The sequence below is a fragment of the Juglans microcarpa x Juglans regia genome, chromosome 7S, assembly GCF_004785595.1.
Source record: "Juglans microcarpa x Juglans regia isolate MS1-56 chromosome 7S, Jm3101_v1.0, whole genome shotgun sequence".
In the NCBI taxonomy this organism is placed as follows: Eukaryota; Viridiplantae; Streptophyta; class Magnoliopsida; order Fagales; family Juglandaceae; genus Juglans; species Juglans microcarpa x Juglans regia.
In genome coordinates this window covers 18725653-18741633 of record NC_054607.1, presented here as the reverse complement: position 1 = coordinate 18741633, position 15981 = coordinate 18725653, and the positions used below count along the sequence as shown (strand labels likewise).

General features: G+C 32.8%; 3 protein-coding genes across 3 annotated transcripts in view; all 3 read right to left on the bottom strand.

The window, feature by feature from the left end:
* The window catches only part of LOC121241009 (U3 small nucleolar RNA-associated protein 25), a 38739-nt gene extending 34594 nt beyond the window's left edge, over nucleotides 1-4145 (bottom strand). The window contains exon 1 of the mRNA XM_041138576.1: nucleotides 4119-4145. The gene's annotated coding sequence lies outside the window, so the exon portion shown is untranslated. The remainder of the gene's footprint in view (nucleotides 1-4118) is intronic.
* LOC121241010 (germin-like protein subfamily 2 member 1) lies at nucleotides 2251-3600 on the bottom strand. Its single transcript, XM_041138577.1, has 2 exons — nucleotides 3321-3600; nucleotides 2251-2949 (listed from the first exon to the last, which is right to left on the bottom strand). The coding sequence occupies exons 1-2, from the start codon at nucleotides 3427-3429 to the stop codon at nucleotides 2405-2407; spliced, it is 654 nt and encodes a 217-aa protein (XP_040994511.1). The 5' UTR covers nucleotides 3430-3600; the 3' UTR covers nucleotides 2251-2404.
* Nucleotides 4146-6464: 2319 nt separating the features above from the next.
* LOC121240897 lies at nucleotides 6465-8748 on the bottom strand. The gene is made up of 3 exons (XM_041138419.1): nucleotides 8649-8748; nucleotides 7516-7819; nucleotides 6465-7238 (listed from the first exon to the last, which is right to left on the bottom strand). The coding sequence occupies exons 2-3, from the start codon at nucleotides 7753-7755 to the stop codon at nucleotides 6465-6467; spliced, it is 1014 nt and encodes a 337-aa protein (XP_040994353.1). The 5' UTR covers nucleotides 7756-7819; nucleotides 8649-8748.
* Between the last annotated feature and the right edge of the window lie 7233 nt (nucleotides 8749-15981).

Here is a 15981-nt window from a genome sequence, read left to right as displayed (position 1 = left end):
TCTTTTATTTTATTTAACAAAAATTTCAAATGATAATGAACAATATCATCATATTATGTTACAGCGAGATAAGAATGTATTTATTATATTTTGTGTAAGAATTTAAAAAAATTATAATAACAAAATGAGATTAAATAAAATACTTTTTGGATCCCAACGTAGCGTTAAAAGTTAATATCAGATGGAGGAGTCGGGATCCCCCAACAACTGTATCAAGTTAACTTCCATCAAGCCAAAAAATAAAATACAAATTCGAAAATGGACCCACAGGTTCGCCCCAACTGCTCTTAGGGCCCAAAGCACTAGAGAGAGGTCACCCTGATTTTTGCTTTTATTTTTTAGTTTATTTGCAGTTCCAGAATTGCTTTGCTTTCCAGAGTAGCAAGTGTACTGCTGGGCTGCGTTAGTTGTCAGAAAGTGAGGCAACAACATCTAGTGTGGACCTGTGGTGTTGTGCTGTCGTTGTTGGGGGTAGTTTTGTGGTCTTTAATCTGAAGCCGAACGTTGTGAGTTTCAACCCCCTCGAAACAGAGAAGTGCAATGACTCGTCTTAAGAGGAGAAGTGGTAACGTAAGGAGATGGTGGGACTCGAGCCAGTCCAACAAAGGGCTTGAGGTTTGGTATGGGCGCATGTGTTGCACTTGTACACGTTGATTGACGAGCAGCTCCGAAGGCTGCCTTTAGGAGAGCAAAAACCACTTAATTGGACGATATAACGCGTGTCGTCATTGTCGTCACATATTGACCCATTTTCTACACTTTCTATTCTAATTTAGACTGCATTTAAATATTGAGTTGAACAAAATTATTTATAAATAGTAATATGTTGAGTAGGTGGAATGAGTTATATAAGATCTATTTAAAATGAATTTAAATGTATTTAGATATTAAGATGAGTTTAATACTATTTATGAGAAATTAAAAAATATTATATGTCTGACATATAAAGATGTGTTGAGTTGAAAAATATTACAGATCCCACGTGTAACAAAATTTTGAGTTGAGATGAGTTTAGTAATTTGAAAATTGGGTGTTTGAATATTTAATTCAGTTTAAAATTAGACTAAATTGAATTGATCTCAATTGAATCTTGTAACCAAATAGACCCTTAAAGATCACGAATTCTAGTTTTGCGGGCGGAGCACTAGTAGCTTGGATCGCGTTGGATGAGGGGAATCCTTTAATATTTTTTTGTGGTGAGTATGTGTTTTTCATCCAAATAAACCCATGCCAACGTGTTCCTTGTTTCCCAGGAGCAAGTATGGGAAGAATTGATAAGAAATTCTGGTTCCAAGGAAACGTTACCCAGGACATAAAAAAGTATAGTCACGTGCTTAATGTAATCAGAAAGATGCAAAACCAGAAAAAAGGAAGATGTTGGGTAACTTAAACTAATGTTTTGTATCTATCTGCCAACTAATCTCCCTCACGGGGATCAATGACTACTTTCTTGTTCGAACTTTTTCTCCATTTTAAAGCTCAATTAAATTGGGAATGAAGTCATATCTGATAAGTAAGCTTAACAAAATTTATTGACCATTTTTACCTCCATTATAATACGTATTAACGGATCAGTCATTGATATAACGAAAATAATAAAATTTTAAATTTTAATTTTAAAAAAATAATAGATCTTATACATAAATTTGTAAATATATATAACATTACTCATATTTATTACTTGATATCGTTAAAAATATTTATACGGATAATAATAAGTATTATAAATCGCACTTAATGTATCTATTTCTTTCTTACTTAAAACTTTCAAATTCGAATAACAAAAAGATCATTTTCCTATCACAGTTACTATGAATAATATCAGATGGCTCTTGGTGCATGTTGTAGCATATGCCCCAGTGGACTGAGTGAAACAAAAGAAGGATAATGATAGGTTTACTATATTTCTATTATTATTTTACTATTATATAATATATTTGAAATTTTTATTTTTTTATTATATTTTTTAACATCCTTAATTATTAAGAAAAATTTTAAAAATATACAGCTTCATTAATAGCCACTTCCTTAATCATTAAATAAAAAATAAAATAAAATAAAAAGAGTAATAAATAAATGATATGAGAGTAGTAAACCTATCATTACTCGTAAAAGAAACACCTCTAGAGATGAAAAAAGAAAAATACAACAAAAGCGTGTAGAAGCAGAGGATCGACTGATGGATCCATCAATCCAATTGATTGAACCATAAAATGAGTGATTAATTATGCAACAATGAACAGTAACCCAGAGATTAAAATGTCTACCGATTCCAAAATCAAAGAAATTTAAAAGCTCACCCACATTACATTAAGAAAGAGAAGGAGAAATCCCAACAATAGTTTTGAAGTTACAACAACAAAATAGCCCAGCATTCGTATGATGTACATGGTTCAATATTCCTCTACTTCTTGGGAGCAAACCTAGACTTGATTTTCTCAACCTCCTTCGTACCCACTTGGAATGCCTTAGTCAAGACATTGTCGGGCACCGCCGGTGTCGCGGCAAACAAGGTGGTAGCAATGGACTGTGTGCCTGGCAACTGGCTGTTAAACGCAGCTATCACAGCTGCAGGCACCTTACCATTGTTCTTCTGAAAATGTACCAACCCCTTTGGGAACACAAATATCTCACCCTTCTTGATGGACTTAGATATGAGCACATTTGCTGTGGTTATGAACCCCACGTCCAATTCACCATCGAGCACAAACACTATCTCAGTGGCACGCGGGTGAGTGTGAGGCGGGTTAAGGCCGCCGGGGGCATAATCAATGCGGGAGAGCGAGACACCGAGGGTGTTAAGGCCTGGAATTTTTTCAACATTGGCTGCAGTGACCAGAGAACCAAAAGTGTTGTTGGTGAGGCCTGGCTTGGCCAAACCCTCAAAGAAGAAGTCTGCGGCAGATATGTTTGCCACGTCTTTGCAGGTGAACCCATTGACTTTCAGACCTGTTCATGATCATAACTCATTCATGATTCAAAATTTCCACCAATATTTGTAGGTTTACCTTTTACTCTCACCTTCTCAGACTAATAATGTTTTACTCAGAAATCATAAACAAGAAATTATATAATTGACACGATCAAAGTTTCTAAGTTCGCTATAATTAGCTCTGAATTTAATTGAAATAAAAAAAAAAAGAGCAAAATAAAACAAGAATAAGAATCTTGATCTACTGTATATCGATTAAAGCGCAAGCAGACCGGTATAAAAGGAAATAGGAAGAGGTCATAAAAGGGGTGGGTTTACCATCCTAGTATATATCGATAGCAGTACTTCAACGGGAAGAAGAAAAGTGAAAGTATTAGGACAGGGATACCAGAAGCGAGATCGGCAACACAAACATCTTGAAGCAAGTCAGGATCTGCGGCAGCAGCGCTGAAGAATATAGCAAAAGTCGTAACGACCAGAGCGACAATGGCCACCATGATTGCCGAGATTATTGTAAATGGTAAAGAAAAGAAAAGAAAAGCAATCAAATGGGCGAAAAGGTATGGGAAAAGATGGTAGATGGGAAGGAAAATGGGTTTTGAATAACTTTTTGGACGCGTGAGAATGAGATTGGTGGATAGGGTATTAATAATGTGAGTGTGAGAGGCTGCGCCTTTGGACGTTGTGAGAGCTCATCTTTACGAATAATAATGAATTATGATGACGAGTGAGTTCTTTGAGCCTCTTTAAGATAGTATAGATGTGTTTAAATATTAAAATAAATTTAAATATATTTATAAAAAATTAAAAAATATTATGAATGTTGAATATAAAAAAATTTTGAATTGAAAAAAATTTTAAATTTTACATGTAAAAAATTTTAAATTAAAATAAATTTAGTTATTTAAAAATTTGAAATTTAGATGTAGAATAAATTTAAGGCCTCGTTTGTTTTTAGGAAACATTTCATCTCATCTCACATCATCATTATAACTTTTTCAAATTCTCATACAAAATAAAATAAATAATTTAATTTTTTTAAATCTAAAAATAAAAATAATATTAAAAAAATATATTTTAACAATATTTTATTCAACTTTTTAACTTTAATCTCATCTCATCTCATAAAACAAACGAATTCTAAATTTAAACCGAACAAAGAGCCAAACGCAGCCTCAGAGAGAGAGAGAGAGAGAGAGAGAGAGAGAGAGATAGACAGAAGACAGAGATGCTTTGAAGGCGAAATAATGTTGAAAGAGAAATGCGGGGAATGCAAAGCACGAAACATGCCTCCCTCCGTAGTCCGTAGACCAAAAGCAAAGTCATCGCAAGGCAAAAGGCCCAGATTATGCCTCTATTTTGGTCCCATCTTGGGTCTCTGGCTTTTTTAATGACACTGGCAAACAAAAAAAATCTTTTCTTTTTAATATAAGAAAAGAACCCAATCTGAATAGAATTTTTTTTCAATTTTTATTTATCTTCTTATATTTTATTAAAAATATCTTTACATTCTTTAAAAAAATAAAAGTAAAAATAAATTTTCTATGTCATGTGTAAAATGTATGACGTAAACAGTTGTTAATTTATGATAAAATTTATCTGAATAATTTTATTTTTCTAATAATATTAAAATAAACAGTGAGATAGTTTCAGATATTTTATGAATAATAAAAAAAATATTAAATAATAATAAAAAATAAATAATAATAGAGGAATATGAGAATACTCTGCTACCAAACTAGCCAACCTGATCTTTACTAACTACTAACCTGCTGCCACATTGTGTCTCTCCAATATTGACGCCAATTGTATTTGCCGCTGCAAATCTTGTCTTTTTGATTTATTTTCCCGAATGAACTAAGTTCCTTGTAGCCAAATTCGTTGGAGTTCTCTTGCCACTCAAACAACAATTCCGGGCGGTGTCCATTTGCAAACCACGGCATCAGGTCTTTTTGCTCAGCTCCTGTCTCCTTCCATCACCTCGATTCATTAGGATTCAATTCCTCTAATCTTAAGATCTCAATTATCTCAATGATCAGGAAGGACTGCAGGGATGGAAGAGGAGCTAGGGGTTGTGGTTGTTTTCTGAGAGTGAGTTTAATCTGAAATGGAAGTTTCTATCAAACCAAACAGGCCGATTCTCAACGATTGGGTTGCTTGAAACTGGATACAACCAAAGATCTTCCAGCTGAGTCTAGAGGACCACGTTGAAAGCAAACTGAAAATCATCTCAACCACCACCCCGAATTTGCTCAACTCAGCCATTTCCCCTAACCCTTTTTCTGCTCAATCTGTCCTCGCTGCACTGAAATCAGGACAAAATCATCTCAAGCGAGATCTGGCTCTCTCAGTTCGACCATGACTCTAACCTCGATCTGCAGAGACAGAAGTCTAGGCCGCTGAACAATTGACTTCCTGGAGCAAGAGGGATGGAGCCGGGGGGAAACAAAATGTTAGGGACGACGGAGTCCACGATTCCCCGTCTCCGGGGTGGCGGTTTACTTACTGTTTAAGACCCAAAAACCCGTATAAAAAAAACAAAAAGACCAAAAAACCAGAATATAGACAAATAATAACCTACACTTGGACAATAAAACTAATTTACAGTCGGACTAAAAGTATTATATAAAAATAACCTTATGAATGAATTGACATGATTTTATATGATTCGATCTGTTTTATAATAAAAATAATTTTATAATCTGATAAATTATATTAAATCACATCAATTTATAGAATTATTTTTATCTAATCATTTTGTTGCTAATGTATTTCTCAATAAGTTATTCAGACCAATCAAAACAAACCACAAGGATAAAAATGTAATTGTCTAGTCATCGAACAAATTACTTTTCCCATCTCCGTTGAGGCTTTAATATTTGAAAAAGAGAAAGATATATCAACCGTAACACTGTTGGATCTTATGATTAAAAAAAAAATACAACAAAAATTATTATCCGACAACTCATTTAAAATTCTATACTAAATGATGAGTAATTTTATAAGATAAAATTTAATTTTAATTAAATAATATGTTTATAATTGTAAATTATAAAATAAGTTATAAAATAATAATAATAATAATAATGATAATATTAGATACAGTTTATAAAATATAGTTTTATAATTTTATTTGCAACTCTAATATACAAAACAACACACTCCCCTAATCATAAAGTAGCCAATTTTATTAAAATGGGAGATTGAAATTATGGGATAAGGATCCTTACTCCATTTTACTTTGAAATGGATATAGAGTATCTACTTAGAGACCTTCAATAACATCAAAACAAACTTCTCTTTATGGTGGCGACAAACTCTTGTCAGAGCACTAAATACTACAATTTCCCTTGGAAGAGAGATTAGGGCACACTTCTCAATCCCAAGGATAAGATACACCCTTCATAGCAAAATAGTTGAGCCAGGATAAGCTAGGATCTCCATGACACAGAAATGCATCCAATATGAGCAGCGAAGCCACCTTTTTCACAATAATAGAACCAATGGTTTGGATTTATTTTCTCCTTGCAAATCATACAATAATATTCTCCTGAATCATCTTCGATGGTATATGTGTGAGTTTGAGAAGATGTGTGTCATACCTGGCTTCATGCGGAAGACTTGCACATTCAAAACCCAAGACGAAATCGCACTCGGTACATACAAATACTGGTTCGAAGAATGCACCATAACTGTTGCTTGAGCTATCACAAGCTTTGCATTTTTCCATCGAACTTATAGCAAGGAAGAGGGAATGCTGATGGCCTTCATGTTTAAAGGTTTCCGGGAGTGAAATACATTGAATGTCCAAGTTGTAGTAACACTCATCACATTTGTAGCTAAAGCCCCTGTGAGGATGTTTACAAGCACTGCAATAGAACATGCAATCACCCCTTGAGTTGAGAGTGAGAGGGTGTTGATGAAGCAAGTGTCGCTTCTTTTTGGGTAGTTTAGCACAACTTTCATGAAGGAAGAATTTGCATTGCTCACATTTGTAAAAAGAGTCCAAGATTAGTTGCCCACACCCTTCACAAAACTTATCATCCTCTAGTTCTTTATCACCAAGACATAAATTATGTTGATGACTGAAGTGTTTGATCTCCCCAACTACTCCACCCTCTTCTAGGCGTATCTCCTCAAACAGTGCATCAAGAGTTACACTTATGTCTACAGATCCATCCATAAGCAATTTGTCATAAGTGCAGAGCAAGTGGGCAACATAATCACATTCTTGGCAATAATACATTGTGTAGCTGCTCCTTAGCTTGATGCAGAGAACAAGTGCGAGTGAGGGAGTGATCATGTGCTACAGTTTTGATGGCTTGTGGAAAGTGAGCACATTTGGTGTGAATCAAGAGTTGACAAATGCTACAAAGGCTAGCAATGTCCTTGCGTTCCTCACCACAGGCTTCACAAGTAATTGGATCTGCTTCAAGATGGGATGGAACACATGTTGATGATCGTCGTTGGCATTGTTTCTCCAGTGGGAAGCACGCCTGATGTCAAGGTCAAAACTGCAACTATTGCAATGGTAATAGAAGTATCTCTTGCATGTCTCAAGGCATGCATCACAGTATCTAAACTTTATTGGTTCCTCTGATGGTTTTAGGAGAACAAGAGTGGTTTGGGTGCACAGGGTGTTGTATCTCCTGGGGCAATTCATAGCAAGATTTATGCAGGAAAAAATCACATACAGAGCATTTGTAGCAGATACCCAATACAGATTCCTCACATCCTGAACAAACAAGTTCCTTCTTTCCATCACCTTCCAATCTTTCAACAAAGACTAAGGGATGCTCGTGGCTGAAATGCTTGGTTTCCATCTTTCTCTCAAGATCTCTCTCATTTTGCACATAAACACAACAAAAAGCTGATCAATGTGCAGATCCGTGAAAAGATCACTTCTTGATCGCTATTAAAATATTCTAATAAAAATCTTAAAAAATATATTTATCATATGATGTTAATAAAAAATAATGAAAATACGATAATAAAAAACATGAAAGATTTTGCTAAAATATTGGGAGCCAACATTTTCATTTTTTGAAAAGAAGAAAAGGAAAAAGGAAAAGAAATTGCCAACAAATTGGCCTTCTTACCATTTTCAGTTTAATGAGAAAAGCTTTTTATAACTGGTCAGATATCATACACAAAAAGAAGATAGGGTAAATTAAGATTAATCATTTGACAATTGTTAGGATTAATATGAAGAAATTCATGGACCTAACTTATTTCATAAAACCGGTTCTACAAAATACGATTGTTCATTTGTTATAAAGTATAAACATGCCAAGACCTTGTCGGAATTATTCCTTAACATGCTATCCGGCTAACCTTTATTCTATATCTCTAATAATAATATTTTTATGATTATAAAAAAAATTAGAATTTATTCCGATAAGAAAACTAATCTGCCAGCTTCACGAAACAGGTCGAATTACATGGCTTTGGTTTTCGTTTCAGAGAAATCCTTCAGAAAAGCAATTTGGTGTTTTTTCATACCCAGAAAGCAATAAAGAGAGCAAGAGATGCAACTTAGTTTCAAAAAGATAAGCTGTACACAGCTGATTTTCCCACAGAGAGAGAGAGAGAGAGAGAACTGATCACCAAGAAGCAGCAAATTGAGAAAGACGAATAAGCAGGCAGTAGCATTAGACTAATTCATGACCAAACAACGAAAATGAGATTTTAAGAAAACAAAGGAAGAATCGTATACCTCTGTGATGGAGATGACTAGAAGCAAATTCACAACTGCTGGAATCTCGTTGTTCTATGGTCAGAAATCTCTCTCTCTCTCTCTGCTCAATCATCTCTTTCTTCACAGTTTGTTCAACGCACATAGGACAATGCTACAGCCCCGCTATATTTGAAAGTCTTCCAAGTAAAAAGTCAATTAGTCAACCGACCCTTCTCCACGTCATTTTTTTATTTCAAAATATTTATATCAAATTTGCAACGAAAGCTACTATAAAATTAAATTCATTTTATGTAATAACTATAAATTGATAATTTGCATGGGTTAATGTAATTGGAAAAGATTAATGATATACGTGTAATCTTTTTTATAAGCTTTTATATAATTATATTTTAAATTGAGATCATCTATGTAAAATGATGTTATTTTTATAAAATATTTATAAAAATATTCCTTATTTAAAATATAACAAATTGTAAAAAGTTATGAAAATAGTTGTAATTGTATCATTTTTCAATTGCCAAAATCGAGGGGTTATATAATATATTGAAAAAATTATATTCTTAAGTTGGTGTGTACATCATACTTATTAAAATATTTATATGAAATAATTTAATTTGAAAGATAAATTTTAAAATATAAATTTTTTAAATTAAATTTTATTATTTAAATAATATAAATAATATATTCTATACATCAATTTAAAAATAGAATAATTTTAAACTATAACAAGATACAAAAGAAATTTTGAGAGAGAAATAGAGTTTGATTTTTCTCGGTGGAGACTTGAGTGTTAGAATTTGAATTTTTAATAGAGATGACGTGTGAAATAGACATATTAAAGACAAAAAAGTCTTTTACTTGTGTTTTTAGAGTAACGCTAAGGGAGCTGCCGCTTAGCATTTTAGTGTATTTTTATATATGTATATATTTTTTATTTTTTATATAAATTTTTTTAACAATTTTAAATATTTTAAAAAAATAAAAAATATTTATAATATTATTAAAAAAATATTTTCTTAATCATGAAATAAAATAAAAAATTATTTTGTTAATTTTTTATTTTACTTCGTGATTAAGGAAATATTTTTTAATAATTTTTTTTACTTTATAATTAAGGAAGTATTTTTTAATAATATTCTAAATTTATTTTATTTTTTAAAAATATTTAAAAGTATTAAAATTTTTTTTATAAAAAATAATTGAAAAAAAACACATCAAAAGACATATGCTAGAGCCAGCAGTAGCTCCCAACGGGAGCAACCAGCGGTGGCTCTAGCAGTACTCGTGTTTAAATAAAGGAAGGGCTTTTTTTTTTTCTTTTTTTTTTCCCTCGGTGTAGATAAGGTTTTATTTTTATTTTTTTTGACGTAAGATAAGGATCGTGAGGGCTCGTTTGTTTTCTGAGATGAGATGATATGGATTGAAATTAAAGTTAAAAAGTTGAATAAAATATTATTAGAATATATTTTTTAATATTATTTTTATTTTGGAATTTAAAAAGGTTGAATTGTTTATTTTATTTTGTATTGGAAGTTGAGAAAGTTGTAATGATTAGATAAGATGAGATGAGATGTTTTCTGAAAACAAATAAGACCTCAAGTAGCTTGAAACGTATTTTTAACGATTTAAATTTGTTTAAATTTGGATTCAAAGATGATTTGAGATGAGTTGAGATGGTTTTAGATGAGTTGAATAAAATATTTTTAAAATATTATTTTTTAATATTATTATTATTATTTTGATATTTGAAAAAGTTGAATTATTTATTATATTTAGTGTGAAAATTTAGAAAAGTTATAATGATAAGTTAAGATGAGTTTCCAATCCAAATCGGGGCTAAATGTTTTTGATATATTTTATACTTTTAAGCACTTTAAGGCCTCGTTTGTTTTCACGAAACTTCTCAACTTAACTCATTTCATCTAATCATTATAATTTTTTCAATTTTTCACACAAAATAAAATAAACAATTCAATATTTTCAAATCCTAAAACAAAAATAAAATTGAAAAAATATACTCTAACAATATTTTATTTTATTTTTAACTTTCATCTCAATTCATTTCATCTGTAAAAACAAATGAGGCCTAAAAGATTGAAAACTTATTTATTTTTAAATATTTCAAATTGAAAGCCTTTTCATTGAGAAATACTCATTAAAAATTTAAAATTATGCGAGGCTCAAAGCAACCATCATATTTATTTTTTTATAAGTAAATTGCATTAATTAAAAAAAAGGTACAAAAGGAGGGGTTGGGATGCCGCAAGGTGTAAAAAAATTGGTGAAGTAGTAAATCGAACCGGACCGAACCGAACTGGTGGGTTTGGTTTGATACTAAGTTTGGTTCGATTAGGTACTGGTTTTGTTTTTCTTAAAACCGGTCAAAATCGGCCCGATTTTGATTTTTCTTTTTTTAAAACCAGACCGGACATGATCGATTCATATATTTTTTTTATTGTACATAATTTTTATATATACTATATAATTATATATAAAATAATTTTGTATTATATGATAAATCACTACTTAATATAATATTAAAATTTAAAATCTTATATCACTATAGTCTATTATATTAATAGTTATACTAATACTATATCACTATATATTATAATATATTATAATATATCACTATATTATATATTATAATATATCACTATAATTTATAATACAATTATAATATATATTATAGTATACTACAATATATTATAACTGGAAAACTGAACCAAACCTAATCAGAATCGGTAAAATTAGAAGTATCGGTTTAGGAGGGTAACCAGTGTAGAATCGATTCTTGAAAATACAAAATCGGTACAAACCAATTTGGTCCCAAATTTTATAAAAAAATGCCCCATTACAGTACTTACAACATTTAAAAAATAAAAATAGAAGTAAAAAATGGGTAATGGATCAATATTGGTACGAGAGCCTTGTTTTGCAAAGGAGGGGACCGCGTTAAGCAGTTTTGTGTTGTTCATCAAGAACTCTAATGCTCGTAATTTTATAGTAGGATCATCTCCTATCTTTCTTAATTAAATAGATACTCAACTGGAATTGAGATTGAAAACACAAGTTGAGGATACGTGAGTTGAGATGAGAATAGTTGAGATGAAAGTTAAATAAAATATTGTTAGAATAATATTTTTTAATATTATTATTGTTTTGAGATTTAAAAAAATTAAATTGTGTATTATATTTTGTACGATAATTTTTAAAAGTTGTAATGATTAGATTAGATGAATTGAGATCACGACATATTATAACTTTTTATTATTATAAAATAGATATAATGAGTCATATTAAGTCACGTCAATTTATAATTTTTTTTTTTGTTTTTGTAACTTTCGTTGAACACATAGCATTTCTCATTGAATATTGCTCTCACTTTTGCTCAAAGAACCCAATAGTCCTATTAGTTTTTACTCTCTTTCACACACACTATCACAAAAAAATTTTATAAAAATAAATTCACAAATTAATATAGTTTCATATGATACGTTTGACTCATTTTACAATAAAAGTAGATTTGCAATCTAATGTACCACATCAACCTACGTCAGTTTATGAATTTATTTTATAAAATCTCTCTGTGGCTATCTTTCATAAAACAAAAACTCCATGTGCAATTATTTTTGCATATTCCTTATGCACTTTATTAATGTGATTTTCTGTGTCACTTTTTTTTAATATAAAATAACTATTTTGGCCAATTACATTAATGAAGTACATAAAAAGTACTCAAAAATAATTATATGTAGCAAAATCCTTCATAAAATATATAATATTAGAGGTATAGAAATACAAGCTCGACTTTTCGTCATATATAAATAAGCAAAAGTAATTTTTATTAATTACTGATTTGTCACCAATCATATAAGATGTCCATAGTAATAATTATAGGAAGTTTAGTATATTTCCTTTTAAATTTAAGGAGGTCGAAATGCAAATCCTGGCTGCTTTTTTTTTTTTTTTCAAAAATCCACTTCTTTTCACCATGAGTTTTAGGGCAGGTTTGAGAGGTGAGATGAGAATTTTATATTTTATTTTAGTGTTTAAAATATTATGTTTTAGTATTATTATTATATTGGGATTTGAAAAAATTAAATTGAAATTTGAAAAAGTTGAATTGTTTATTATATTTTATATGGAGATTTGAAAAATGTGTAGAGATGAGATGAGATGAGATGAGATGAGATGAGAATTATGTATCTCATCCTACACCCCAAACCTGCCCTTAATATCACAATTTTTATTTTCTTAGGGCTAGTTTGTACATGAATATTCTATTAATATAATTTTCCTCCAAATTAGATATTTTATTAAATAATTATGTCTCTAAAACCATTTGGAATACAGTATGCGGAAGTAATCCAAGACATTTGCTTTAAATAATATATTACCGCCAATAAATTAATCTTATATTACCAAAAAATATATGCTTTGAATACTTAAGTAAAACCATACGATTCTAAATGCCATTTTCAATTGACTTTGTCACACTTCTTAGTTGTGAGGGTGAGATTAAGGAGAAATCAAGAGAATCCCGATTTGAGGTTCGGTGCCTCTAGAGAAAAGAGAGAGAAAGAGAGAAATTGTAATTTGATAATTTTTCAGACAGTCTTCAATTACATAGCTAGGCACCTATATACTCAATGCAGGAAATAATAAACGTAATAGACCATGACATTGTTTCTAGAACCACTGTTGAGTAATCAAAAGAACTGACATATTGATCTATAGTAATGTGCCTGACATTATTATTATATTCTAATGAGCTATTAGAAAAGCCCTAAACCCAACAATCTACTTCAGGCTCGAAATCAGCTCCTGTCTTGCTTAAGCCCATGGTCTTCAAGCCTGTTCGGCCCAGCCCACGGTTCTTAGCCGAAAAGGAACCCCAACCCACGTTTGCCCTAATCCCCTTCTCTTCACCTTCGTCTATCCTTCTCTCCTCTGCTATTGCCGTGCCTCTTCCCTGGTAAGGGCCAACGGTGTGACGATACACTTTACACACTTTTTAAAGCATTTTTCCCACAAGGTGTGGAAAGGCTATTTTAAGGGCGTCGTAACCCTCCCAGGTAGCATCATCTAGACTTTGTCCCTGCCATCATCTAGGCTATGTCCCTGTTATCGTCCTAGAAGTTCCATCCACGGTCGATTGCCCTTCTTCCTCATCCTCCTGCTCAGAATCTCTTCTGGTTTAGGTTTTAAAACCCCTATGGTGTCAACTGGAGGGAGAGTAGGGAGCACATGAGCGTTGCTTCCTAGCTTGGCCTTCAATTGAGATACATGGAATACCAAGTGGATCTGGGTTGAAGTGGGTAGTTGTAGGCAGTAGGCCACAGTCCTAACCTTGTGCAAGATCTGAAAAGGTCCATAGAACCTTGGTGATAGCTTATGATTGCGGCTCCTACTAACTGATGATTGCCAGTAAGGTTGCAATCTCAGGTATACCCAACTCCCAACTCCACGATGGGAGTGCCTGGTGTATAAGTCATAAACCAAGGGGGTGGGTAACCGTAAAGGGCCTCAAACAGGGTGATCTTGGTTGTTGCATGCTGGGTGGTGTTGTACCACCTCTCAATAAGAGAAATCTAGTTAGCCCAATCCTTAGGTTTGTCCTCACTAAAACACCTTAGGTAGTTTTCCATTATTCACAACCTTTGTCTAGTCGCCTGTATGAGGGTTGTAGGCTGTGCTAAAAGCCAGTTGGGCCCATTGGTTTTTGAATAATTTCAGCCAAGACCTACTAGTAAAGGGTTCGATCCCTGTCTGAGATGATGGAGAAGGGCATCCCGAATAGTTTGAAAAAACTTTGGATGAAGAAGAGCCAGGCCATTGTAGAGGTAGTGTATGTGTGTGTAAGAGGAGTGAAGTGACTATACTTGGTCAGTCTGTTAAGACTTAACCACAATCTAAATACAATCAAATCTCTTGAATTTGGGCAACCCTTCAATAAAATCCATAGTGATGTGAGACCATGGCCTGTTAGATGTAGATAGTGGTTGTAAAAGGCCACTTGGTAAAGCTTAGTTAGCCTTGTTCCTCTAACAAGTATCACGATTTCGAATATAAGATCCCCAACCTCCCTCTTCAACCTTGGCCAAAAGAAATCCTACCTCGCCCTATGCAGTGTCTTATCATACCTAGAGTCCCTTAGGGGATTGCTGTGTAGTAGTTGTAACAGCTTTTGTTTGAACTGGGGTCATCAGCCACATAAACTCTCTTCTTGTACAATAATAAGCCCTCAAGAACATAAGGACAATTCAACTCCCCATTCTCCACCTTTTGAATTATTTCCTGCACATTGTTGTCTGTTTTATACCCATCCTTAAGCTTTTCGGCCAGGTAATGGTGGTTAAAGAAATAACAGTTAAGGTCGCCTACCCTTCCTCAAATTGTCTAGAAAAGGCATCTACTGCCCTATTATCTTTGCCCTTCTTATATTCGATTACAAAGTCACGCCTCAACAGTTTAGCTACCCATTCTTGTTGTGTGGGAGTGCCCACCCTTTGACCCAAAATATACCTTAAACTTTGTGATCTGTTTTTACTGTGAAAGGCCTGCCAATGAGTAAGGCCTCCATTTTTGCACTATTGAAACCAATGCAAATAGCTCATTTTTATAGGCTGATAGAAGTTGAGTCCTCCCCTTCACAACTTGGTTGTAGTAAGCAATAAGTCTCCCTTGCTACATCAGTATAGCTCCTACTGCTATCCCAAAAGCGTCACACTCAATAGTGAATTTCTAGTTAATATCTAATAGTGCCAACACATGGGCTCAATCAAGACATTTTTAAGTTGCTAGAAAGCTTCTTGGGCTTCCTCATTCCACTTGATTATCCCTTCTGGAGGAGCTGAGTTAAAGCAGCAGTTATTCTGCCATATCCTTTAATGCAGTGACTCTCAAAGAAAAATACCACATTCCACTTGATAGAGGGAGCATTTGTTAGCCCAAATGGCATAACAATAAACTCATAGTGCCCCTCATGGGTTCGAAATGCAATATTAGGAGTGTCCTGAGGCTTCACTCTTATTTGGTAATAACTGGACCTTAAGTCCAGCTTAGAAAAATACTATGGGAATGAGGTATATTTCTTTGAGAGTCACTACATTTAGAGCTCGATAGTCTATCCTTGTCTCTAGTAATTCCTTCACTATCTTCCCAATCTCATCCTTATGTAAATAAGAATACCTATAAGGCCTAACAGACACTAGTTTGGCATCGGGCATCAATGTAATAGCATGATCATGGGTCTTTGCAAAGGGGCATCCCTTCTTCAACCAATCTAGCAAAAGTTAGTCCCTACAACACAATTGGAGTACTTGGTAACTAAACTTCACGATAAGCT